Below are 24,806 nucleotides of genomic sequence, written 5' to 3'. Positions count from 1 at the left end.
TGAAATTGTGAAATGTGGTCCATTAGACAGCTGCTTAGAACTGTCTTTCCATTTTCTCTCGGAAGATTGGGCATCATGAAGACCCGGCCCAGGAGGCCTCAGGTCTGGGAGGAAAGGTCTGGCAGAACGTTTGGGGCCAGCCCTAATTTACCTCATTTACCGGCTTCCTCCTGAGGACAGGATGGCTGAGTGAGGATGGCCTGAGCCCCGCCGCGTCTCCAGAGGGGCAGTTCCGGCTCATTGGGCCCGCGCCTCTGTGCATCCGGCACCCACGGCGGCCTCCCTGGCCCCCGATTCCAACTTGCAAAGCCAGTGGTTTAGAAAAACACACAAACACATCCTCAGATGCACCCTGGGGCTCACTTCCCGACACAGATGTCTTTTATTTCATGGTGCTTTTAAGAAGTGGCAGGTGCTGCTAGGGCAAACAAAATAAAGTGTTTTCCTCCCATTTTTACTGCAGCTATGCCAGGCAAAGTGACATGCTGCTCCCGGGTTATTTAGCCTGCTGTCCCTGGCACCCAGGAGGGGGCTCTCGGCGAGTCTGTACTCGGACTCACCTCCAGGAGCCACACACCACCTCCCCTTATTCGCCAGTCAGGGTAAGAACACCACACCGCCCTCTGCGTGGAGGGCCTCCCAGAGAACCTGTGCATTCTTCACGGGCTCAGGAGGGCTTGGACACTCAGGAATGCCTCCTGCTTTAGGGAGAAGGCACTGCCACCGAGGGGGTCTCTGTGTCACGCCCCGCCATGGTACAGGTCTTTGCTTTGGAAGGATGGCACACGGGGGGACTGGGACCTCTGCTCCCCCAGGAAGCACAGGCCTGTGGGACCATCTGCTCCCAGAGGTCAGGGCGTCTGCGTCCTCCAAGTAACCTTGGAGAAACCCTGCCTGCCTGCCACAAGCCTGGCTCCACGCTCCTAAATGGAGCTCCTGGAACGCAGCCCCAAAGGTCCACAGAGGCAGGTCCACCCCTGCAGCCAGCAGGCGCCCCAGTGCGGGAGCCACGACCTCCCCGGGTCCTGCACACCACCCAGCACGGCCCCTGTGGGGTGCCCATTGTGTCCGCTCCTCTGTTCTCAGACTGCTCCGCTCTGCACAGCCCGCGTGCGCCACGGCTCTGCTCTCCACCCCCCCACACACAAGGACACCCGTGCAAAGAAGCACACCCTCCACAGGCGTGTGATGCAGCAGATCTGTAGTCAGGCCTCCGACAGACTGCGTGCAGCAGAGAAAGGAGATCCCGTGCAGGGGTCTAGACCATCCCTACAGCCCGCGTCACACACCGCAGGGAACAGGATCTGACCTGGCGTTTCTAAGAGCAAACGCCTGACCGCCCACCAGCCGCGGAGAGACAGTGGCCGTCCACCAGGGACCTCTGGCCCCAGCTGTCCCGGCGCTCGAAAGGCTCCCCGACTTCCCTGACCCCACACTCCCTACGGCCCGGTCCGTGTCTAAGAGACCACAGAGCGCGGTGCTGTGAACCGGCCTCACCTCCCTCGGATGCCTGTGGCTCAAGAAATTCTAAATTCCCCCGCTTTATTTGTTTCCTCAAAAATACTCATCTAGATAGATAGTAGTTCTTCCTCCCTGGAGTCTTTCACAATGAAATCAAAACCAATTGGTCTGAGAAGTTGGGGGGTGTTGCCCGTCAGCAGGCGAGCGCTCCACTGGGCTGTCTCCGAACCTGCCTCATCTATCAGGATCCGCCGGGAAGTCTCCACAAACGCAGTTCCCTGCTGCCTGCTCTGCCAGAGACTCTGATATGTTCGGGGTACACTGGGCTACTCTTAAAACTTCCCCAGTGATTCTGAGAATCTGACATGTTTCCAGCTACCGGATTCAAAACCCCCCGAACAGTCTCCTGCCAGATTGGGTGTGTATCTCCTGGCAGGATAGCAGGAGTCTGGTCCGGTGTCTGCAGGGCCAGGCAGGCTCGGGGGGCAGGTGTACAAGGCTCTTACTGGGGGGGACGAGCCTGTGTCATGAAGGTCCTTGGTCTTGCCGACCAGAAGCGACCCCATTCATTCCGGGAGGCTGGACCGACAAGGATGATGCCACGTCCTGAGTGGCTCTGGGCAGGCCTGGGCTGGCCCCAGACTGCTCTGAGGGGAACCTCCATGGAAGAGAGCCCTGACAAGACCCAGGGCACGTCACTGTGGCTGAACAACCACTGTCCTCCTTCTGACTCACCAGCATCCTTAACCCAAATGCCACTTTCGTGGTGTGTCTTTTAAACAACCTGGGAAATTCAGTTCTTACTGCCATTTTCCAAGATTTAACAGTGTAGTTAAAATTCTCCCCTCTACCTTCCCCCACGTGCCACGAGAAGGAGCATATGATGTCGTAGCTTACGAGCGCGTGCTAAATGCCTCCTACGTTCTAGGCCAACTCCGTTCATTGTGCATTAGGGAAGTTCAAGAGATTAGACCAGAACCACAAAGCCGAGTCTGAAGCACGCGTCCTGACAGCCCCATCTTCAGGTCTGCCTACTGAGTAGGCACAGGATGCGAAGGTCCGTGCACCGCGGGAGCAGGCGTCCAGACGGCCTCCAAGCTCCCACCACCGCCGCCGCCACCGCCGCCGCCACGTCCCACAGGACGCACGGGACGGATGCTGTAGACGTCATGACAGGAAACAGCAGGGCGCATCACAGGTGTTCCCTGCGGGGTGCACACACCTTCTGAAGACGGTCTGGAAATTAAAAGTTTATCTGGTGCTCAGACAGACTGTCTTCCGTTCTGAGGCCTTTCCTCCCATTCCCGGCTCTCCTTCCCTACAGCAATCGTGGCAGCCACGTATCACTCCTCAGACACAGCTGTGCTCCCTCGGTGGACACCAGCAATTGCCGTTTATGTCCACCCGCTTCTGATTCTGTCCTAAAAATAAAATATTCACCTGAACAACCCTGTAAAGCATATGACCACCCTTCCTGTCTCTTCACACCCGTCTTCAAAGGTCTCAGACTGATAAACACTACAATGATGAGTCTGGGGACATGGAATACTAGCAGATTAGAATATTCTCTTGGATTTGGGAGGATTTATATGCACTTGGCAGATTTCAATGTCTCAGACCCACTGCAGCTTGTGTGGACTCAGTCCTCTGTGGCCTCTGGCTGGACCAGTGTTTGTGCTGCTTCAAGTGCCAACTTCAGCTCCCTCCCACCTCTCACAATTAGGCAAGGAAGAGCCGAGGACATGGGCTCTACCAGATCACCAGCACTCAGAACACCGCCCCCACCAGACTGATCACACTCATCAGGGAGCATGCTAAGGAAGGCAGCCTGAGATGTAGCACCTCCAAAAATAAACAAGTTTCAGGAGTGCCTCATGCACCTGGCTCTTCAGGCAAAATTAATCCACCTGAAGACTTTGAGTTAACTCCTACAGACCAGTTGTTAATTCAAGCCAGGACTCCCTGTTGTCATGGAGTCTACTTCATAAAGTTAGTTGTGCAGAAGCAGTGGGTAGGAATTTAGAAAAGCCTTACAAGGTAACAGGCAACTTCCAGGTCTGAAAAATGACACGATAGTTGAAGCACCAGAAGAACGAAAAGGATGCCATAATTAATAGAAAGAGAGGGCAAAACGTACCATATTCCCTGAGAAAATATCCCCCACATAGAACGGCAAGTCCCTGACACTGGCAAACTGTGGAAACTGAGGTGTATTGGTCCTCCACTCTCCCAGTGCTGAGGTTGATGAGACCAGTAAGACCCCACCTGGACAGTGTAAAAAGTCGGGTCCAATCAAAGGTTTATTCAAGGGTTTTTGAGTCATATGAACTATTTTATGTTCATTGTATCATCTTTACCATCATCACCGTCACCATCATCACCATCACCACCACCTCCATCACCATCAGCACCACCACCATCATCACCATCTTCACCACCATCATCATCACCACCACCCTCATCACCATCTTCACCACCATCACCATCATCACCACCATCACCATCATCACCATCACCATCATTACTACCTATCACCATCATCACCACCATCACCATCATCACCACCATCACCATCATCACCACCATCACCATCATCACCACAATCACCATCATCACCATCATCACCAGCACCATCAACATCATCATCTTCATCATTATTGTCACCATCGTCCTCATGATCATCATCATCATCACCACCATCGTCATTGTCATCATCTGAATCCTGGTGCCATTCAAAGCTACAGAGATTTGCACTCTTACCATCACCATCATGGAGCATCTCTGGCTGTGCATACCCAGGTTCAGTCTCTCATCTTGGTTCTTCTATGGATGACTCACAAATCAGTCAAAATTGAATCTCATCAAGCACCTGGTTGGTGAGGATCAAAAAGCAACCTGAACCCTTTTACAAGTTTATGTTCTGCAAGGAGTACAACAATCTTTCTCCCTAAGACATGGACGTTAAGGACTACAGAAATGTAGTAAAAGAACTTCAGTTCCTAGAAACAAAGAAAATATACTGTCAATTGTTGTGAAATCTGTAAAAGAAGGTGCACATATAAATCCACGTTATTATTTGATGCCTTCAGTAAGGATAAATAAGGCAGAAATCCTATTTCCACAACTTCAAAACTTAAACAGAAACCTTTTAAAGAAAGTATCTTTAGTATCCATCTATGTCAGCATACGTATGTAAATGTTGGAATCACTATATTAAATATCATTTGTATGCAAAGCACTTAACCATTTCCATTTTCCAATATAATCCAGACTTAACGTGCAGAACTCCTTTAAAGAAAGAAAGGATAAAGATAATCTTCCCTTTGTTCATGCTAGTTCTCCAAATAACTGTAGGGTGTGGGGTGCGCACGCATGCGCTGAGGGGGCTCTGGGAAGGAAAGCAGGAGTATATGGGATGAAGGCATGAGGGGCCCACAAGGACCAGTTCAAAGGCTGTGTCTCGTTGTTCATCCTATAGACCCTGGTGGGAGCGGATGCCCTGCTGACTGTGCATGTCTGACCTCATCCGTCCCCACAGCCCAGGAGGCAGGCACCATTATTAGCCCTAGTTTAGGGTGCAACACCCGTGTCACAGCGGTCGTGAGTGACCTTTCCGAGGTCATGGAGCTAGAAAACAATATAGTCAGGATGAAAATCTCGACTGGGGTCTACAGACCACAGCCCTCAGGCCAGACCCCACCCACGGCCCTTCCAGACGGTCCAGGAACTATCTTTAGATGGCTGAGAGAGGTGCAAAGAGCAGTATCTCCCAGCACGTGGAAGGCATGGGACTCACATCTCAGCGTCCGCAAATACAGGGTTTGGAGCGCAGCCACGCTTGCTCGCGGGGCTGTCTGTGCAGCCGTGCGCTCTGGCAGCGGCGACAGAGGCCACGTGACCACGGAGCCTCAGACACTGACTGCCGGGCCCTTCCAGAGAAGTCGGGGGCCGGTCTAGAGGGGGCGCTCTGGAGTGCAGCCCTGCAGCAGCCCCTGCCCTCCGCTGGGGCACTCATCTGTGCTTCCCCAGCCCAACAGTTGTCCACGTGCCGCCGGGGCCCCTGGAGATGTTTCTGGGCACCTGCCCTCCTCCCGCACGGCTCCAGGTGGGGACTCACGTGTCTGCACCAGCAGACTCACGGCCACCTCTTATCTCCTAGTGAACAGCAGGAAGCACATCGTCAGGAAGCTCCGCGGGCACCTGCGCACGAAGATCGAGTCTGGGGAAGGGACCGTCCCCGTCCGGGGCCCTAGCGCGGTACAGACGTGGGACGGCGTCCTGCTGGGTGAGCAGCTCGTCACCATGTCCTGCACGGACAAGATCGCCAGGTAACAGCCCCCTTGCTCGCCTCCGCCCAGGTGGCCTGGTGGGGCTGAGTGAGGGCAGGATGGGGAAGGCGTTGGGGGGGACTCGTCCTAGTTCGCGGGCCACACTCTCCACTTCACCAGCTCCACTGAGCACAGGCCGGCTGCTCCTATGGAAGAGCGGGCCTCGGTCACATCGGATGTCCAGCACCACCAACCTGGCCCACTGGTCCATTAGGAGCCCACCGATCCTAAGCACCACCCTGGGGGCCACCCCGCTCCTTTGGGCAGCTCTCCAGGGACCCTCACCTCTCAGATGTGGGGTGCCCCCGTCAGACCTCTTCCTATTCCCTAAAGCCTGACGGGCCTTCCAGGAAACATGTCCACCTGTGCCGTCAGCCGGGTGCAAGTCCTCCCCACGCCATAAGAGAATCTCTTCTTAGAAGGAACCTCAAAAGCCCCCCCTTGAAGGGTCTCGGTGGGGAGCCGGCAGGAGGACGAGGGATTTGCAAAAAGGCATGTGGGTGCCCCTCAAAGGCACCTTCTCTTCAGGGAGAGGCCCCCTTGCTCGCGACCCCACCACCCCGTTCCCCTGCTCCCCCAGATGCGCCAGCCCCACTGGGGAGCATTCGTCACTTAGGTCTGGAAACTGTCCAGGGCCCCTGGTGAGCAGGAGTTTGCCCCAACACAGCCGTACATGGCTCCAAACCCACCCTGAGGGCGCCAATAATAACACGCTGGCCGTGGAAAGCTTTGTTGAGAGTGAGTCAGAACTTCTTCTGGACCCTCGGATACATGTATTAATCTGTAATCTATAAACTAAAACCCCCACCCCACCCCTACTTCCAGCCACATTGCTGCCCCCAAGATCCTCGGCCTGGAAGGGCTTGGGGTGGGAACTCGCCGGAGATGAGGGGACAGGAGGGCGAGGTTAAGGCGGGAGGGATGCTGAGGCTCAAGCGGAGTCGGAGTCTGTCCAGGGGATGGACCTGGAGGCCAGGCGGGGTGCAGAGGGCAGGGTGTCCCCACGGGGCCAGGTAAGGTGCACCCTCCCAGGCGTGGTTCCCCGGCACGTGGACTCCCGTGAGGCAGGACTGTCTGCCCATTTACTGCGCAAACGGCACCTCCCCTGCCCCGCAGGTGTTTGCTGCCCGGCCTCCCTCACTAGCGAGATGCCGCATTCTCCCCGGGAGGCCGAGCGCAGGGCCGTCAGGGGCAGGCAGAGCAAGGGCAGGCTCGGGGCCCCAGGCCACCGCAGGCCCCACACATGGGGTCCCTGCCTCCTTAGGCTTGTCGGGCTCAGGGGCAAACCGAGTGCTCCCGGGGACTCGGCAAACAGCTGCAGAAGCAGCAGGGCTGTTCGCTTCCCTGGCTATGGCTGCCCGGGCCTGCAGCAGCAACAGGCCGGCCTAATGACGCTAACTCAAAGCACTGATTTCTGCATCAAAGGGAAAGGCCCAGACTCATCAAGCAGCTCATCTTTCAGAAGAAGATGCATCCCTCCTTTTTAATATTCTCATCTATTCACGAAGCAGGAAAAAAGGGGCAATTTTCACCTAAGGGAGATTCTCTTGATGCCCGAAGATCACATTGAGTTTCTAAATTAACTCTGAGTCCCTAGAAAAATGAAGTGAATTCATGCTGTAGCACTGAGATTTCATTGTCTGTGGGACCTTACACGTCAACAGACAGCAAATTAAACACGGGATACGGACCCCACGTGACGCTTGTTGTGGGCAGGTGTGCACCAAAGTCAGTCACAAAATCTGGAGGAACAAAAGCCCACCTTGCATCTCTCCGGGGGTCTCAAACGGTATCCTGGTTGAGAACGATTCTAGACAGCCTTTGAGGAAGACGGAGCATGTGTGGGGACCGCCCTGACTCAGGGCGGGCCGGAAGGACAGCTCTCTCTCCCTGGACTGACCGGGGAGGTAAAGGACTCCAGCCCCACGGGCAGCCTCTCTCCATGCGCCGAGCTCTGGTCCCCACGTCTGGCGGCGGGGCCCCCGAGGGCCACGCAGGGCCGCCCTCATTCACTCCTCCAAGCCCTCATCCCGCTTCCTCCTGCCCCCGTCCCCATCTTCTCTCTGAGCACAGAGATGTGGGAGTTACGTCCTCCTCCCAGGAGCCGGGAGGTGCTGGAGGACCCCCTCGGCTCCCCAATCCCCGCACGGCTGCTGGAGCCAGCTCAGCCGCGGGAGCCCACTGTCGTCAGGCCATTCGGAAAGCAGACTGCTAAACGCAGTTGTTATTAAGAGTCAAATAACGTACACTAAATAAATTATATTAAAAATAAAGGCAAGAAATACTCAAAACCCACCTCTTCCTGACTATTGCACTATTATGTTTGGTCTTGTGTCGTATGCGAGAGGTACACGAGAGGCTGAGCCACTGCAGGCCTGGCCCCAAATCTGTGCTCTGGGCCCTCACGCCAGCCCCGCGAAACTGGCCGCAGGGATGGTGTTTACAGCACGGAAGTCGGCCGACGCTACAAATCCAGGCCTTTGTACCGGCACACGTCAGAGTCACACGGGTCAAGTCCCCGAGACTAGAAGTGACGTGTGTGTCGTCTCACTCGGGACGAAGCGAGCCCACGAGGGCAGGAGCCCAAACAGGCGTGTGTGTGGAGGCAGGAGGCGCGCAGATCAGGCCGCTCCCCCTACTGTGCCCCGTGGCGGTGTCCCACCCTCCCCGTCCCACCACGACAGGGACAGCCGCCTCGCATCCACCCCCACCCGTGGCTCTCACCTTCCTCTGAGCCTCCAGCCTCGTCTCCCTCTTGTTCCAGCATCTGCTGGCCCGAAACCGACCACGCGGTCATCACACAGCTGGTCCTCCTCACCTTATAAAGGAAACCCCTAAATCCAGCATCCCTCCACCGGCGCTTCCATGCTTCCTTTCTAACCCAGATTCCCTGGGGTAACTATGTGCGCTCACCCCCGGCCACCGCCGAGGGCATCTGGCTTCCGCCCACCCCGCTCGGGCAAGCTCATCCCCACGGAGGCCGACCTGTCACCCGTGGGTCCCATGGGGCTGCCCACTCTTCCTGCTCACTCTGTCTGCCCCCCGACCTGGGGCACCACACCACAGGGGTGCTCGCAGGAGAAACAGGCAGAGAGGCGGGCGGGTGGACGGAGGCACCCTGGCATCTGTGCAGGGATGCTTGTGAGGCAGGCGGGGAGCAGGTGACAGGTGCCGGCAGGGGCTGCTGAGGACAGTTGTTAGTGAATATCCAGAAACTCATGGCAGTCACTGTGGGAAGAAGGCAGGGAAGACACGGGGCCGTCCCGGACTCGCCGACCATCCCCCTGATGAGGCGCCACACACTCAGCTTCTGTGCCCCCCACGCGGCACACACAGGAGCGTCCCATCGGCGAGCAGGAAATGCTGGGCGAACGGAACCTGCTCTGCGGCCACGGCGTCACACGTGGGGGGCACAGCACAGGGGCCCCAGTGGGACCCAGAAACTGAAGGCCTGCCTCCTTCCAATGACCCGCAGAGACGGCTTGGCAGACCCAGGGATGCAGCCTCTGCCAGGCCCTCACTCTGCCCTCGGCTGCCAAAGCTAAGGCCTATCTGTGCCGCCCGTAAACCATAGGGAGGCGTCCAAGCCAACTCTTGCTACGGGCTCTCTTCCCAAGGGACCACCCAAGGTCTTATCCCAGATGCTGCTGGGACCGACAAGCCACGTCCACGTGAACTTTCTCTATGAACAGATGCAGTTTTATTTGAGCAGCTGACCTCACATCTAGCACATGTGACTTTTATGTATGTAGATGAAAATAAATGAATAAACTTGTATCTTTAATTAAGGTAGAGAAAGCGCATCCATGAGACAAATTTGTACTTCTCTTTGCAAATCCCCCTCGATATCCATGAATAATGAAGGGGATCGGGCTCTATCCAAAGATCTGAACAATCAACACAGCTCCATTATTTCCCTCCCAGAGATCAAAAGCAATACACAGGTGTCACTTTTTGGATCAATGACACCCACGCAATATAAATTAGAGCACCACAGACGTTCTGAGTACGATTTCATGAATAACAACTGGTATCATTTTACAACGTCAGTGGTGAGATGGTGTAAAGACAGGTTTCCAGCAAAACATGTTACAGAAAGCTTGACATTTTTACAGTGGTTTAAAATGAGCCATAAAACATCGTGAACAAACTTCCTGGATTCCAGCCATTGGATAATTCCTCACATTTCCTTCGTATCCTTCCAGTTCCTCTTCTCGGCCCTCCGGCCTCGGTGTCCGGCATCCCCCGCGGCCCTGAGGCAGCAGTGGGTCCGTCCATGGGGAGCAGGGAGCCGAGCGAAAGACTGCGGCAGTCAGGGACGCCCACTGAAGACAAGCGCCGCACTACGAAGGTCAATCCCTTCAACAACCAGTGGTACAGTGTCTTCCAGGAGAGCTTCTGTCTCTCTGGGAACCATGAGAGGAATGCAGTGCTCTCGTCACAAGAGAGGCTCAGCCCTCACGCAGAGGTGGGAGATCTCGAGTACTGCTCTCTTGCCACAGGCCACTTTCCTCCCCCATGAGGAGGATTCGGGGCTGTCACCCAGCCTGGTCCCCCACCCACCTGAAACACCATCTCGGCGGCCCCCTCTGGGACCCGAGGCTCTGTGACAGGTGGAAGTGCTCACAGGACCCCGCCCTGCGTCACCTTGAGACAGCCCACCTGTCTGCACGAATCGTGGGCACGCCCCGGGCCCTCTCCGAGATTCCGGAACACACTGCCGGGCTTGGCAGACGCCCACAAATGTGACACTCACATAGCCACTCTGAGACATGAAGGGGCATTCAGCGGGCACCCAGAAGCAACGGACCTAAGTCCAGCCATGTGACAGGACAACAGACTCGGGAGCATGGGAGGCTCTCCACCAGCACCTGTCAGTGGCCCTGCTCTGCAGAGAAGAGAACGGGAGAGGGAGGCCGGGCCAGCAGGTGCCTGTGCTCGACAGGAGGACTGCAAGGCCCCTCTGCCCACAGTCAGGAGGGTAACTGGGGCAGTGCAGGGTGGCACCGGGTACACTTGGAGAGTGAGCAGAAAGCACAAGCTGGGCGGCTGGCTAGGCCAGACCTGGGACACAGAGAGCACGGACAGAGGCCCCAGCTACAGAGGCAGACCTGGTTTCCTAAGTAAGTCGAGGGGACTGTCCAAGGTGAACCGGCAGCTACCGGCTTGGCGACGTCACTGTCATTAAACTCCTATCAAAGGTGTGAGACCTGCAGCTTGAGAAGCCTGTGCTCTGGGAGGCACGCTGCCCGAGTTAGCCCAGCTATCCAAGTCAGCGTCCTTGAAGGCTTCGTTCAGAACGCGGGTGGCTCCCTCCACTGTCTGACCGAGGTCATGCTCGGCTCCATTTGGAAGCAGCGCCTGGGGCGTGCTGGGCAGTGGGAAGTCAGAGGTGCCCAAAGCCGGGAAGCCAAACAGAGCATCCTGCGTCACAGAGAGCTCTTTGCTGCCTGTGGATGGGAAAAGACACCCCAGAGCCTCGGAGTGGGGACACGCGGGCTAAATTTTTTCTCCCTAAAAATAATTTTGGCATTAAACATAGCACAAAACAAAATCTGGTCTCTTTTGTTAGGAACAGAATCCGCAGTCACCAGGAAAATTCTTCCGTCATCAAAGTCTTTTGAAAGTGAAGTCATTTCTCTGTAGGTTCTGCAGAAATCTGTCTTGAAGATAAAAGCCAGTCCTGGTGGTCCAGCCGGGGAGAGTCAGTCCCTTGTGGGTGAACTGGCCTTGCACCGAAAACCAAACCAAACTGCGAGGTTCCCCGCGGTAGGCGACCCGGGATGCCCCAATGCCGTGGGTCTGCCGCCTCCAGACGCAGGCGGCAATTGAGCAAGAATCAAGAGACCAACCAGTCCCGCCCCTCCCACCGAAGAAGAGCTCAGAGAGTGCAGTCGTGCGGATGGGGGTTCCCCCATTCCTGCAGGATACGAGATACGAGAAAAAGGTGGAAAGCAGAAAAGAAACAACTAGCGATACCCCAGCAGTGACAGACAACAGCGGCCGGCCACTGTCTGCTCCCCCCGTACTCAGACCTCACTGGGTGGCGGCGCGCTTGCAATCCCTACGGCACGCGGTGCACGGCACCTTCAGGGCCCGTGGAGCTCAGGTCTTGGAGCAATCCATCGGCACGGTCCCCTGCTGCTGGGCATCCAAGATGTTCCCACCTGAGCTACTGTGAATGGTGGACCCCATGATGTCCTCACACAAAAGCTTTGAACCCGGATGTGCTCCCCTACGTGGGTCACAGAGCCCACCCATGGTAGAGGGTAAATGAGACAGGGTGGGATCTCCCAATGGGCCACAGCAGATGCACCAGGCCCCCAAAATGGTATGTCCATGTCCTCACAGCCAGATCCTGCAAAAATGCCCTTACGTGTGGGCGCTCAGCTAAGCAACGAAGGAGGATTCCAGTTGGCTCCGAATGCAGCCACATGTATCCTTGTAAGAGAGAGAGGGGACCCAGGGACAAGGAGGTGACGTGTCTACACGCCAAGGAACACCAGGGAAGGCCGGCCAGCAGCCACCCGAAGATCAGAGAAAGGCCTGGTCCAGCTTTCCCAGAGCCTCCGGACAAAGCACAGTCCTGCCCACACCTTGACCTCAGACTCTGGTCTCCGGGACCTTGAGAAAATTCATGACTATCATTTCAAGCCCCCGGTTTGTGGTGTGTGCCGTCGTGGCCCCAGGAGACCAGTACAACCAGGTAAGAGGTGGTGCTCGCTTAGCCCAACTTGTGTGGTCTTTGGAAAATTACAGAACCAGATAAAGTCATAGTAAAATCAATTCCCACAACGCAACCACCAATATCTCCCTGGTGAAGACTGAGCGTCAGGACAGAGATGGAGCCGTTTCATGGCGTCCGTGACAGTCAACCTTCAGCACCACAAACTGAGTGCACCAAAGAGCACTCCGATTTCTCTTCAGAAAGATGAAACAGAGCAGATGCGCCACTCCGTGAGACAAGGAGGGGCCAGCCACTAACAGCACTGTGCTGGCGCACTTTCCCGAATGCGGGATCTGCTTTTCCCACTGTGGGACGCCCATCCCCACGCTCTCCCACGGGTGAACGCAGTCTCCTGGAAGGAGGGGAAACCAAAGCAGTGCTCTCTGCCTTTGCCTCTAAGAATCAAATTTGAGTCGCACATAAAAATCTAAATCTTCTGGAACTAATGTTCCTTTAGATATGGTTTCTAATTTTAAGTACCTGAGCTTGATTATTGATCGCAATGTGTCTTTAAATGAACAGATTAAAACTTTCTCCATAAAGATGAACTGTAAAAAATTATAGCTCTTCTCCAGGGAGTAAGGCACTGTCTGCCTTCTAAACTTGGATTTCAGACGGTGAAGAGTGACTTTCTCCTTCTGACTGCAGCCGTGGGCTGCAACTCTCACCTCTCCGCCACCAGCCCCCCCATCTACTGTGGTCGTCCTGTGTTTGAATGTTACCAGCTCTATGGAACTCAAGTGAAAGTGTTGCTCATTTTTCCATTCTCGAAATACAGGTCCTTTTAAAACAGGTCCTTCCAGGATGCTCATCCAAGGATGGTGTAATAATCCTGCTATGCTTCCTGTACCAAAGACTGCACCCAGTCTTACAGACTCTCCAGTGATAAAATCAGTAACACGTATCCAGTACAAAAGGAGTGGCAACAGTCAACGACACTCTGTACCTGGCGCCTCATTGCTTGTACCTAAAGCAACACAGATCTGCATGGCGCCCGCCGTCCAGCCCCGGACTCTGCAAACGGCTGGGAAGCTCGGTTTCTGCAAAACCATCTGGAGGTCTGGTGGGCCCCACAGGAGATGATACCTTGGTCCACGGAAAGCAAAGAGGTCGGTGAAGTGGCCACGTGAGGCAAGGCCACAGACATCTCATGAACGGTACGGTGTCGGCAGGACGTGGTGGGGGTCCAATGACGGGACCGAGGGGAAGGAGACCGTGTCTGGGGACTTGAGAAGAGATGGTCTGGAGCGCAGGTCTGGGCAGAAAGAGCCCGTGGGGCACACACAGTGGCCGGAGCTTTACCTTACGGTTTCCATCTTCACCAAAGGAATGAAAGGAGTTCCCTAGAGTAACTTTGTGTGATGTTTGTCCCCCAGGAACCAAGAGGCCAAATGCAGCCCCTCTCAGGAGAGCCATGGGGCCGAGAGCTCTGAAAGTCAGCCAGAGCCTGGAGCTGGCGATGGGGGGACCTCCACCCACGCATCCTAGAAACGGCAGCCCCCACGTGCAGGACGCGGACCGTTACACTGTAACAGTCTGTCAGGGGCAGATGCAACCAGAAATGTCGGGCCAAGAGAGGACACTTCCCAGGTAGGCTTCGAAGAACAGAGATGAGACAGTGTGTTAAGCGGAAGTAATTTCTTTCAGCTGAAAATAACCAGAAGTGGCAGGACATCGTCCTGACCCCAACCCAACCGCCAGGGCACCTGCGCCCCCAGCTTCTGTAGTCACTGCCAACGTCCAGGGGACTCTGATCGCCATGACATACACGGACGTCCCGAGGAGTTACCAGTAGCCAAAGGTCACCTCAGAGAAGGCAGTGGACTCCACGACAGTCGTCCACTGTATGTAACAACCGTCCCAAAATGTAGTGGCCTGAAACAAACCACGTGTTCTGTGTGCACACCTTCCATGTGTGCGGGTTTGATCAGGCATCTCATTTAAGCTCCGCACGGCATCCGCTCGGGCAGCCCCTGGGACCGGGGGCCACTTTCTGGACGGCACGCTCACACGGCTGGCCAGTTGGGTGTCGACTGTCAGCTAGGAGCTCAGCCAAGCCGTGCGCTGAGACCGGGTTCCCCTTCATGGACTGCTTGGCTGGGATCCCAAACGAGGTGGCAGCGTGAGCGAGGGCAGGGGGACAGCACACGTGGTTTCCACGGCAATGGTGAGCACCCCACCTCGACTGGCCCATGGCCTCTGAGGCGAGTGAGCAGAGGGGGCCAGCAGGAGAGTAGTCAGGAGAGAGAGCGGTGTGGACGAAGAAGGTGACCGTGCCCCCCGTGGTCAGGCAGGCTGCGGGCGGCCGTATCCACACTCTTCTGCAAACGGACCGTAATTTATTTAACCAAAACCTAGTAAGAGGCCATTAGATGATTTCAGGCTTTTCATTTTGTTTTGCTTGCTTTGCAACAGCAAACAATTCTCTAGTGACTCTGCTTGTCCATATATCCCGCCATTTTACTGAGACTATAGCTTTCAGTATCTCACTCAGTAAAATTGCTGAGTAAAAGGGTTAATGGTCTGGTCCTTCTCTTTTGTTTGGAGGGGCCCCATCAGCAGACTGGAAATGGGATGGGCCATTTGTGCGGGAATGTCTCTGACTTGGCATGATTACCCATCTTGGTCAAAAGGTGGGAGAAGAAGGTTTGAGACTGGGGATAGGGGAGGCTATGCAGGGGGGAGGTATCAACCCCCAGACCGGTAGGAGATTAAATCCTCTCCTGCAGACCTTTGAAATGACTGCAGAAGCAGATACTACTATTATGACCACACACTCAGCATGGAGACCCACCATTCTAAGTTTAGCAGCGTGAGAATCACCTGGAAGGCTTGTTGAAACTCCCTCTGCCAACCCTAAGTTTCTGACTCAGTAGGTCTGAGGTGGGGCCCAGAGTGTGCATCTCTATCAAGTCTCAGGTGACGCAGATACAGCTGGTCCAGGCACCACACTTTGAGGACCACTGCTGTAGACTGTTGTCCAGGGTAGCAGCAAAGTGGTCAAAGGGAACACAGCTAACTGGTGTCAGGACTGGGATTTGACTTGAGTTTCTGACTCCAAAATCTGTGCCGACTGCCTTACAGCAGAAGGTTCTCACCCTGGCTCACATCAGAATCATTTGCGGCATTGGAAAGGTGGATGCCGGGCTGCACCCTGGACCCATGACATCAGAGTCTGGGGCGACTTGGCACCAAAAGATTCTCAGAGTCCCCCACATGAGCCCAATGTGCACCAAAGCTGGAAACCACTCCTAGGCTGCAACACTGGAGTCATTCTGGCAGAATGGGGAACACTGGGTCTCTATCATGCCTCCTGCCCCCCAGTTTGGACTTCACAGATGGAGCATAGTCTAGGGATTTTTCCCAGTTGGGTATGGCTATACTTTCAGATAATGGGCAAATTTTCCTACAGATGAAGAAAAAAAATGAAGTAAGTATGTATCCCCACCCACTTTATGGAGATGTAACTGACATAGAGTATTATATAAGTTTGTGTAGAAAGTGTTGCTGATACATTTACATATTGTAACATGATTACCACTGAAGCTTTAGCTAACACCACCAGCAGGTCACATAGTTACCATTTCTTTTGTTACCATGTGAGAACCTTCAAGATCTACTCCTAGCAATTTTCAAGTATATAATAATTATTAAATATAGTCTCCATGCTATAATTTGATACCCAAACTAATCTTTCTTATAACTGAAAATTCGTATGCTTTAGCCAACATCTCCCTAGTTCCCCCACGCCCTTCAGCCCCTGGTAACCACTCTACTACTCTGTTTCTATGAGTTCAGCTTTTCTATATTTCACTTAGAAGTGAGATCATACAGTATTTGTCTTTCTCTGTCTGACTTATTTCACTTAAGATAATACCTTCAAGATTCATCCAAGTTATCACAACTGTAAGACCTGATTCCAGGTCTTACATTCAAGTCTTTAATCCATTTCAAGTTTATTTTTGTGTATGGTGTGAGAAAAAGGTCCAGTTTCATTCTTCTGCATATGGCTGTCCAGTTTTCCCAACACCATTTGTTGAAGAGACTGTCCTTGCCCCACTGTATATTCTTAGATCCTTTATTGTACATTGATTGACCATATAAGCATGGGTTTATTTCTGGGCTCTATTCTGTTCCATTGATCTAGGTGTCTGTTTCTATGCCAAGTAAGTATATATTTTGATGGCACTTGAAGACTGTGCCATAGACTTCACCGTAATTTAGGAGAGTTACATCACCCTGAAGGGCCACATCAAGGTGGCAAAAACAATAGGCAAGAACCCCAACTGTCCAAAACATATAATGGAAATCGCTGTCCCTGTCTTATGTGCCAGGGGCACACTGGTAGTGGCCATCTGAGGTGGGGCTCACCCCTGTGACTATTTCTGCTCATCCTTAGAGGCCAAGATTCAAACTGAGCAAGGAGACTGCATCTCTTGGTTAAAGAAAGGCAGCTTTTCTCCAAGATCTCTCCTCCACTTCTTTGGTATTTCCGTGATTGACAAACAGACAGAAATATATTTATTAAGGGATTATCTATATTGAAAACCAGACATGGGATTTTTTTTTTTTTCTCTGTCAACATTGCAGAAATATCAGCTGTTTGAACAAAAGGAGAGGTATTTTCATTCAATCCCAAACACTGAAAATTCCCCAGTTTATATTCAGGAAGACATTTGGTTTTATTGATCATGTTAGCTGAATAAGTTTAAACTCCTATAGCCAGACAAGGAGAAAGTTGATTTTCTCTTTATTATAAAGGTTATTAAGAGGAAGCCAGATATAGAAGTTATTTGTTTTTAGACAATCCCACAGAATCAGAACCACTCAAATACGTTCCAGAAGTTTTGTTCAAAGCCAACACCTGAATGGCCTAAAGAACAGCGCTGTCTCTTCTGGGAATACTAATTTTATTGTTCAAGACTGGGCATACCTCGGGCGACTGCTTTGTTATCGATGGGGGAAATGTCCATTTCTCTGCTTTTAAGTCACACTTCACTAGTGGTCAGAGATAGAACAGACGCACCTGGGCTGCCTGCACCACAGAGCCCTTGGCCACTGACGGTAACTTAGCATCGTCCCTGCAGACTGACTGCATCCGTGACTTTCGCTGCAAGAGCACCTGTGCTCATCCACACGTGCAAACACAAGGAAGCCTGCATGTCCGCCAGTAATCAAGTGTGCACTTAAAAACCAATACCAAACACTTTCATAGCGAAACAGACTTACCGCTAACTTGCTCTTTCTCTTTTTCTTGGCATAATTTCCCAGTTTCTTCAAATCCAACAAGGAGGTATCCAAAATACTAGAGGAAGTGACTTTGTTGGGTTTTTCCTCACTTTTTAGTACTGCCTAGAAATACTGGTCTCAGATTTAAGGGAAGGAACCCAATCCCTCAATCACCACTCAAAATCACAGGCGTTCCTTCCACAAAAAGCTCACATACCAAAAAAGTCCTCTCCGGGATTTTGTTGAAATTCTGTACTTCATCAGTGAGAAGTGAGGGACAGGCAGCCTCCTGAGCGCCCCAGTCGGCCTGTCAGCTGATCCTGTCGGGTGCGAGCGAAAGTCTGGGTGGGGGCGTATCACCAAGTGACGGGTCCCTACAACCAGTGCGAAGTTCTTGTGTTGCTTTCAGGAAGTCCACTCCTTCAAAACTTTTTGACATTTACTTTGGTAAAATCACATATATATAAATCTCCAAAGGAGAGCAGTTTCAGTCCTTTCTGAAAGAAATGAGGTGACTTACAGAAATGACCATAATTACTTTTTAAGTGAAGTTATGCAAATCTGATAGACTAAAGTAAATGTTTCATAAAACCAATGACTGTTTAAATTGTAGGACTAAATTGTTTGTATATAAATATTACCTTTTATATTCCGTTTGAGTTTTATGTAGATGAACACATTACTTTAATGACCTGCGTTTGTGGAGAGGGTAGGAGACTCGCTCTCTCGATTCTCCCCCGCCAGATGGTTGCCTTTTCTTGCATGAGATTAAAACATGTCTCCCATTCACCGCAATGCTTTTGAGGCAAATTAATATCGCCAGCTAAATTGTTTGTGTTTTCAGAATAAAATTTAAAGAGAACTTTTTAAAGCAATCGGTGTTGCCGGTTCCCAGAGCAGATTGCTCTCCAGGTAGGGCATGCTGGTTTTAAACATTCAGTAATTAATGGAAAGCATTCTGTGTTAATTGACTGCTTCAGGAAAGGGAAATATAATGGTTCCTTATTAATCATGAAAAGAAATGTACGGCATGGAAGCACCACAATGATTGCCCTAACAGCGGAGAAACGTTAATTAATGAAAAGAACAATGATGTAAGAAATTAGCTGCATAATGTTCGCTGCTGATGGAGGCTGGGTTTTAAACACGTTATTTACAGTGGAAACCACGAAATGTTGCCTCAAACAGATGCATGTAACCTTGTACCACCCGAGTTTAGGGGGAAAAACAATCTTAAAATGCTGCTGTCATCTTTGCTTGCAGAAGCAAAAACACTTGCCCAGGGCTCTATTTCTTTCAGAGAAGGACGGCCTTGTCCTTCATGTCGGATCTGGGCTTCTAAAATCAAAATCTTCCTCGGAGCAAAACAGGGTCACTTATTAATGTCATTTAATGACACAGCAGGTCGTTCTAACTGCTGAGGACAAAAGAAGAAGAAAGTATTCTTCCCTAAACTGAAATAAACTCCATTTCTGATATTTCCCAGCTAACGTAAAGGAAAATTTAGATTCGTTTTGGGGACAGAGTGTCTTTTCTTTTTTTTTTTTAATTTCAAGTCCCTGCGAGAATATATAGCTTCCACTCCATCTAACAAGTCATCTTCTAGAAAAGGAAATGCAGGGCCCCTGCCAGCGGCGCGCACGGCAGTTAGGGGCTCAGAACCGGAGCTGCCCGAGCTGGTGGCCTCTCCGCTGGGTCGGGCGGCACAGCCACGAGGCGGGAAGGCAGGAACCGGGGCTGCGCACAGCCCGCCCCCAGGTGGGTGGGGAGGGAGGCCGCTCGGGGGGGCCCGCCCGCACAGGTGAGCCCCGCACTGACGCCCTCTCCTTGCAGGTGGAACGTGCTGGGACTGCAGGGTGCACTGCTCTGCCACTTCATTGAGCCTGTGTACCTGCACAGCATCATCGTGGGCAGTCTGCACCACACCGGCCACCTCTCCCGGGTCATGAGCCTCCGGACCGAGGACATCGGCCAGCTGCCAGCCTCGTACCGACACAACCAGCCCCTCCTCAGCGGTAAGAAAACTCCGTCCCCATAGACACGCGACCAGTGCCCTCCCATCGGCCAGCCCCATGCGTCCTAACTCCAGCAGATCTTACCCATGTTGGCCGCTGGCTTAAATATTTACGATTTAGCGAGCAAAATTACAATAACACAAAACTTTAAAAGAGAGGAAGGTTACCGTGCATCCTGAATGTAGGAATGGGCAGCATTCTGAGGTGGACGCAGAACAGGACACAGCACACAACCGGGTCACACCATCACAGTGACTGAGGGAACCATCACGCGCGGGCCCAACAGGACGATGTACCCGTCCCGCTCCTCTCCGCGGGCGGCGCCTCTGATGGAGGGCAGCTGGGTCGGAAGCAGTAACACGGAGGGTGGACAGCGCAGGCCCACAGGCTGCCCCGAGTGCTTGCAGGACTCGGGGTCCCCGTGCCCCCCTCGCACAAGGGATTCAGAAGGCACATCTCAGAGGCAACAAGGTAATCCAGCAAGCACTGAGTATCTATCCTACTTCCCACGCTGCCTGTGTCCATAGCACCAGACCTCTGGAGCCTCAGTGTCCCCACAGCAAAATGGGGACGGCCAACTCCTAGGCCGCCCAGCACACAGCCGGTTATAAGGATCAAGAATCACATGGCCAGGAAGTGCTTTGGAATCCATCAGGTTCTGTGCACTGGGAAGGATCAAGTCCTGATCTCGGCATTTTGGAGGGGAATGCCTATGGTGACCACTGGTCTCCACATCACAGACCCTTTCCTGGTTCCTGAGGATGAGCCTCACCAGAGGCCTGGAGGAAACAGCGTGTGCAGAGGGGGACTCCCTTGCTTGGGCAGGACAGCATCCTGAAGGGACTGCCGGAGGCCGCCCCGCAACCCCAGGCAGGTGTCTTCAGGAAGCGGGAATAGCTTTCCTGGGAAAGAGCAGGGCTGGCTGGCTTCAGTCTTGGGCCATATCACCTGAGAGAGAAAGGGGAAAATAAAAGAGGTGTTCAGTGTTGTGGCTCAGACTCGGGCCTAAGATTTATTCCCAGGATTCTCAAATTGTTCTAAATTATAAAATCAGGGTGATAATAGTGCCCCATGGGGGTGGGAGTGAGAACAACTGAGCAAGCACTGAAGAAGACACCTCCACATCTATTCCCTTTGTCTCTGAGACTCACTGACTCTCTGCTGCTCTGGGAACAACCTGCGGGCTGGGGGCTGGCTGACCACCCAGGTCCCCGCTTTATTACACCGCAGGCCTTCCTTTATATGTGAGAGCCTATGCCCAAGATCCTAGACCCCATGCTGAGAGCCACCTCTCTGCTGCCACAGGAGTATGAGTGGCCCTCAGGCAGCGGGTCCGAGATCAACTGTGTCAGCCCGTGTCACCCGTCCTCACATCCCTGGGACCATGTTAGAGTCCAGGGGCTTCGTGTGTCCAGTGAGGGGACTTAGAGTCAAAGTCAGCGCACCTCAGTGAGGCCATTGGAGACAAGGTCACAGATTCTGTCCAGAAACACCAAACAGCACCATCTTTTAGAATTTCACTTGCGCTACTGTCCCCAGGCCTGCTCGGTCATGGAAGGGGTTAGTCCTTCGCCACTGTCCCAGGGGCTGAGAAAACAACATCAGCAAGGCAGGATTTCCTCACCACCATCCTTGCTCAAAAGGCTGCCTTTGGATGCAGCCCACCGCCGGGCCCAGCGTTGCAGGGTCCCCAGCCCCGAATCACAACCGACTCTGGACGATGGTGGGCCTGCAGGTGGTCGTGCTGGGGGGCGAGCACCCAAGGGGCCCGGTCTGCATGGCGCAGGGAGAACACAGCACCCGAGCCTCTTGCTGAGAGTGACTACGTCAGCTACAGAAGGGAAGGTCCTTCTCAGCGTCACGAAGATGGCGTCCCACCAACCAACAATCTCCATGTTACAGATGTGGGAACAGACTCCTCGACACTATGGACGTGGGGCAAGGATTTGAACTCAGCTCGATGACACAGCTAAGCCCTTTCAACACCCCACACTGCATCCCATGACCTGTAGCACCATTTAACAGATGTCCATATTTTTAATCCCATAAAGATTAATAATGCAAAACAAGACTAGCCGAAGAGGTGATAGAATCTAACTCATGACGAATGGTGTAGGAGAGGCAAACCAACCCAGTGGGGCCAGCTGGGGACACTCACTCCCAGCTCATCAAGGGTCACAGGAGAGGCGCAAACATTTGCCTCAAATTCAAAGTCTATAAAATTACATTTATTTTTTAAACAGTTGGTAATTTTAGGAATTCTGATAAACTATCACTTTGGCTCAATTTCAAGCTCTTTCTTTCATTTTTCCTTTTTTTCTCAAAATGGCAAAGAATACATTTTTTTAAGATTTTATTTATTTATTTATTTATTTATTTATTTGACACAGAGAGAGAGAACACGAGCAGGGGGAGGGACAGAGGGAGAAGCAGACTCCCCACTGAGCAGGGAGCCCGATGCAGGACTCCATCCCAGGACTGAGATCATGACCTGGGTCGAAGGCAGACACTTCACCGACTGAGCCACCCAAGCATCCTAAGAACACTTACTTCTTATGGCTGAACAGCCAGCACAGCTCTGGAGCAGACCCCAAAGTCCTAGAACTACTGGTTTGGTGCTAAATCCAATGTTCCCAACTTGGGTGCCCCACAAACCTCACTGAGGTTCTTCAGTCTCTACATTAAACTTACAAGAATTCTCATCTGTTCTCACCTTTCCCATGACGGGGCTGGTTTTCATCCAGCCTTTGGGTGCCACACAGAATGGCCATCCATTCTTGCAAAGCTTTTTAAAAATTTTATGTTCAACTGGGAACATGTAAACAGATAAAAACAGGAATTTTGAATTGTAAGTGTAAAAGCAGTGAATTTTAAAAAAAAGCTCAATTAGAGAAATTCAGAACACCTGAAATCGTTGAGCAGCGTACCTGATGGCAATGTGCCTGAGACTCCCAGGTGAACCCCCACCCCCGGTGACATGCACCCCTACTTAAAACCAGGACAATTTGACTAGACATTTCAGTCCATACTGAAAATACAGCTTTTGTTATTGCAGAGATGCAAATAAGCCTAAACCGTGGTGTCTCACCTGCACACGCTTAGCCGCAAGAACTGCTCTGCTTTTGATGGATATTTAAAAACCAATCATGCAAATTTTGAAAGGAAATCATCAGGATTTTTTTGCAACAAAAGAGAGACGGAGAGATCTTGTATAAGGAGAGTAATGAAAAGCACACTCAAACAAGCCCATGAAATCTGCTTGAAGATTCCCTCAAGGTCAGTTTGCAAAATTGCCTGAGAAGATGAAGCCCACGTACTCGCAGAAAGTCCCGCCGTTTAGCTGGGGCTCAATCAGCTCTGGGTTAATAAGAAGCAGCCGAGCTGAAAAAGATACCCTACTGACACGGTTGTAGGATGCATATTAATGTCCTCCAAAGATATCTTGAAGCATTCTGCACAGACCAGCCTCCACCTCTGGGCAGAACGTGAGGACGGACACCCACACCACGGCAGCTGTACACCCCGAGCCCTTTGGCGCATCACATCACGGGATGAGAGCGGCTCCCCTAAAGGAACTTCCCTTCAGTCTTTCTTGGCATATTGGATACGACGAGAAAAAGGTGATGATGATAATAAAAATCTTTATGCTCCGAATACTCATCTTTGTTAGAAAAACATTAAGTGAAGTAGAAAGTGACTTTGAGGCTACTCTGCTGGGCAGAGAGTCTGGTTTGTCTGCGCTTCCAACCTCAAGGTAAGTTTCATTTTTCTTCATCAGGAAAAAGAGAAATCTGGGTGGGATACACAAGTTCTTTGTTCCTACTAGCGGCGTATTTACTGGATCTGGTGTTCAGCGCTGAACAGTCTTAGTTCACACTGAAGATAAAACTTTACAGCCCATGGCAAGGTCCTGGCAACGAACACAAAATCCGAGAGATGGACCCAGAGAATCGGATGTTAGAGTCTTGAGTTGGCTCAGACCCTGGTTTACGTTTGCGTGATGGGAATCACAGGATCGTGACAAGCAGAGCATCGGCTGTCTTCCTCCCCAGCGTGCATCTTCCTGAAGGAGTAAAATGGGTCACTGGTGGGTCAGAGCCTCTTCAAACTCCATGTTTCTCAAGCAGCTGAGTTCATCGAAATGTCCTGCCCAACACCACCTACTTCCTGCACTCTAGACTCCTCTCCTCAGGGAGTGGTAGTGGGTGGGATGGAGAAGGAGGTCTGTCGACATGCATACCCACATTTTTGTGAGTTCCAATCTCCAAAGTATTGTCACATTAAACTGTAGAATCCAATATGGAGAGCCAAGCCTCTTTAATTCAGGAGAAATTTCTGAAGTTAATGATCATTAATAGTATCTTGCAAAACAACCCAGTGGGGTAGTAGCAAACATTGTTTTTATGCAGATGGTAACTAATAGGCAAAATTATTTTTATATTAAAATAAGCCCTGGGGCGCCTGGGTGGCTCAGTCCATTAAGCGTCTGCCTTCGGCTCAGGTCATGATCTCAGGGTCCTGGGATCGAGTCCCGCATCGGGCTCCTTGCTCAGGGGATAGTCTGCTTCTCCCTCTCCTTCTGCCCCCACCCCCTGCTCATGTTCTCTCTCACTATCTCTCTCTCTCTCTCTCAAATAAATCTTTAAAAAAATAAAATAAAATAAGCATAGGTTTATTATGGAATAACCTATAAATTTTTCATAAATGTTTAGGATAAAACACATGAGCTTAAAAATATATCTGAGCAGCTCCTTTGTCTTAGAGTTCTTAGAAGTAGAAATTTATCTCTTGTGCCCTTGAAGGAATTTTTGGTAGAAAAAAATTTATTATAAATCTTGCTGGAATAATCTAAAGGCAATCCTAATATCTGCATGAAGACCAAAATGCTAAATTCAACAAAGAAATATTTAATAAGACATTTCCATAGATTAGCACTGATTTCCCTATGCAAATTAGATGGCTTATGATAAATTAAAAATTATAGAAAAACCTTGTTTTCATTTTCTGAGGAGTTCTTTCAAAAATATTTGTTGTATATTAAGTTAA

General features: G+C 51.9%; 1 protein-coding gene across 3 annotated transcripts in view; it reads left to right on the top strand.

Annotated features, from left to right (window-relative positions):
- The window catches only part of ADARB2 (adenosine deaminase RNA specific B2 (inactive)), a 415,338-nt gene that overhangs the window by 375,407 nt on the left and 15,125 nt on the right, over positions 1-24,806 (top strand). For 2 of the 3 annotated variants that reach the window (XM_078075081.1, XM_078075080.1), the window contains 2 exons: positions 5,621-5,789; positions 19,579-19,760. In XM_078075081.1, the coding sequence (XP_077931207.1) occupies positions 5,621-5,789; positions 19,579-19,760 (351 nt within the window). Of the gene's footprint in view, positions 1-5,620; positions 5,790-7,214; positions 8,021-19,578; positions 19,761-24,806 lie in introns of those variants that run through there. The other variant, XM_078075082.1, reaches the window with a different exon arrangement.

Source organism: Halichoerus grypus, chromosome 6 (genome assembly GCF_964656455.1).
Source record: "Halichoerus grypus chromosome 6, mHalGry1.hap1.1, whole genome shotgun sequence".
Lineage (NCBI taxonomy): Eukaryota > Metazoa > Chordata > Mammalia > Carnivora > Phocidae > Halichoerus > Halichoerus grypus.
This window is presented reverse-complemented; position numbering and strand designations above follow the sequence as displayed.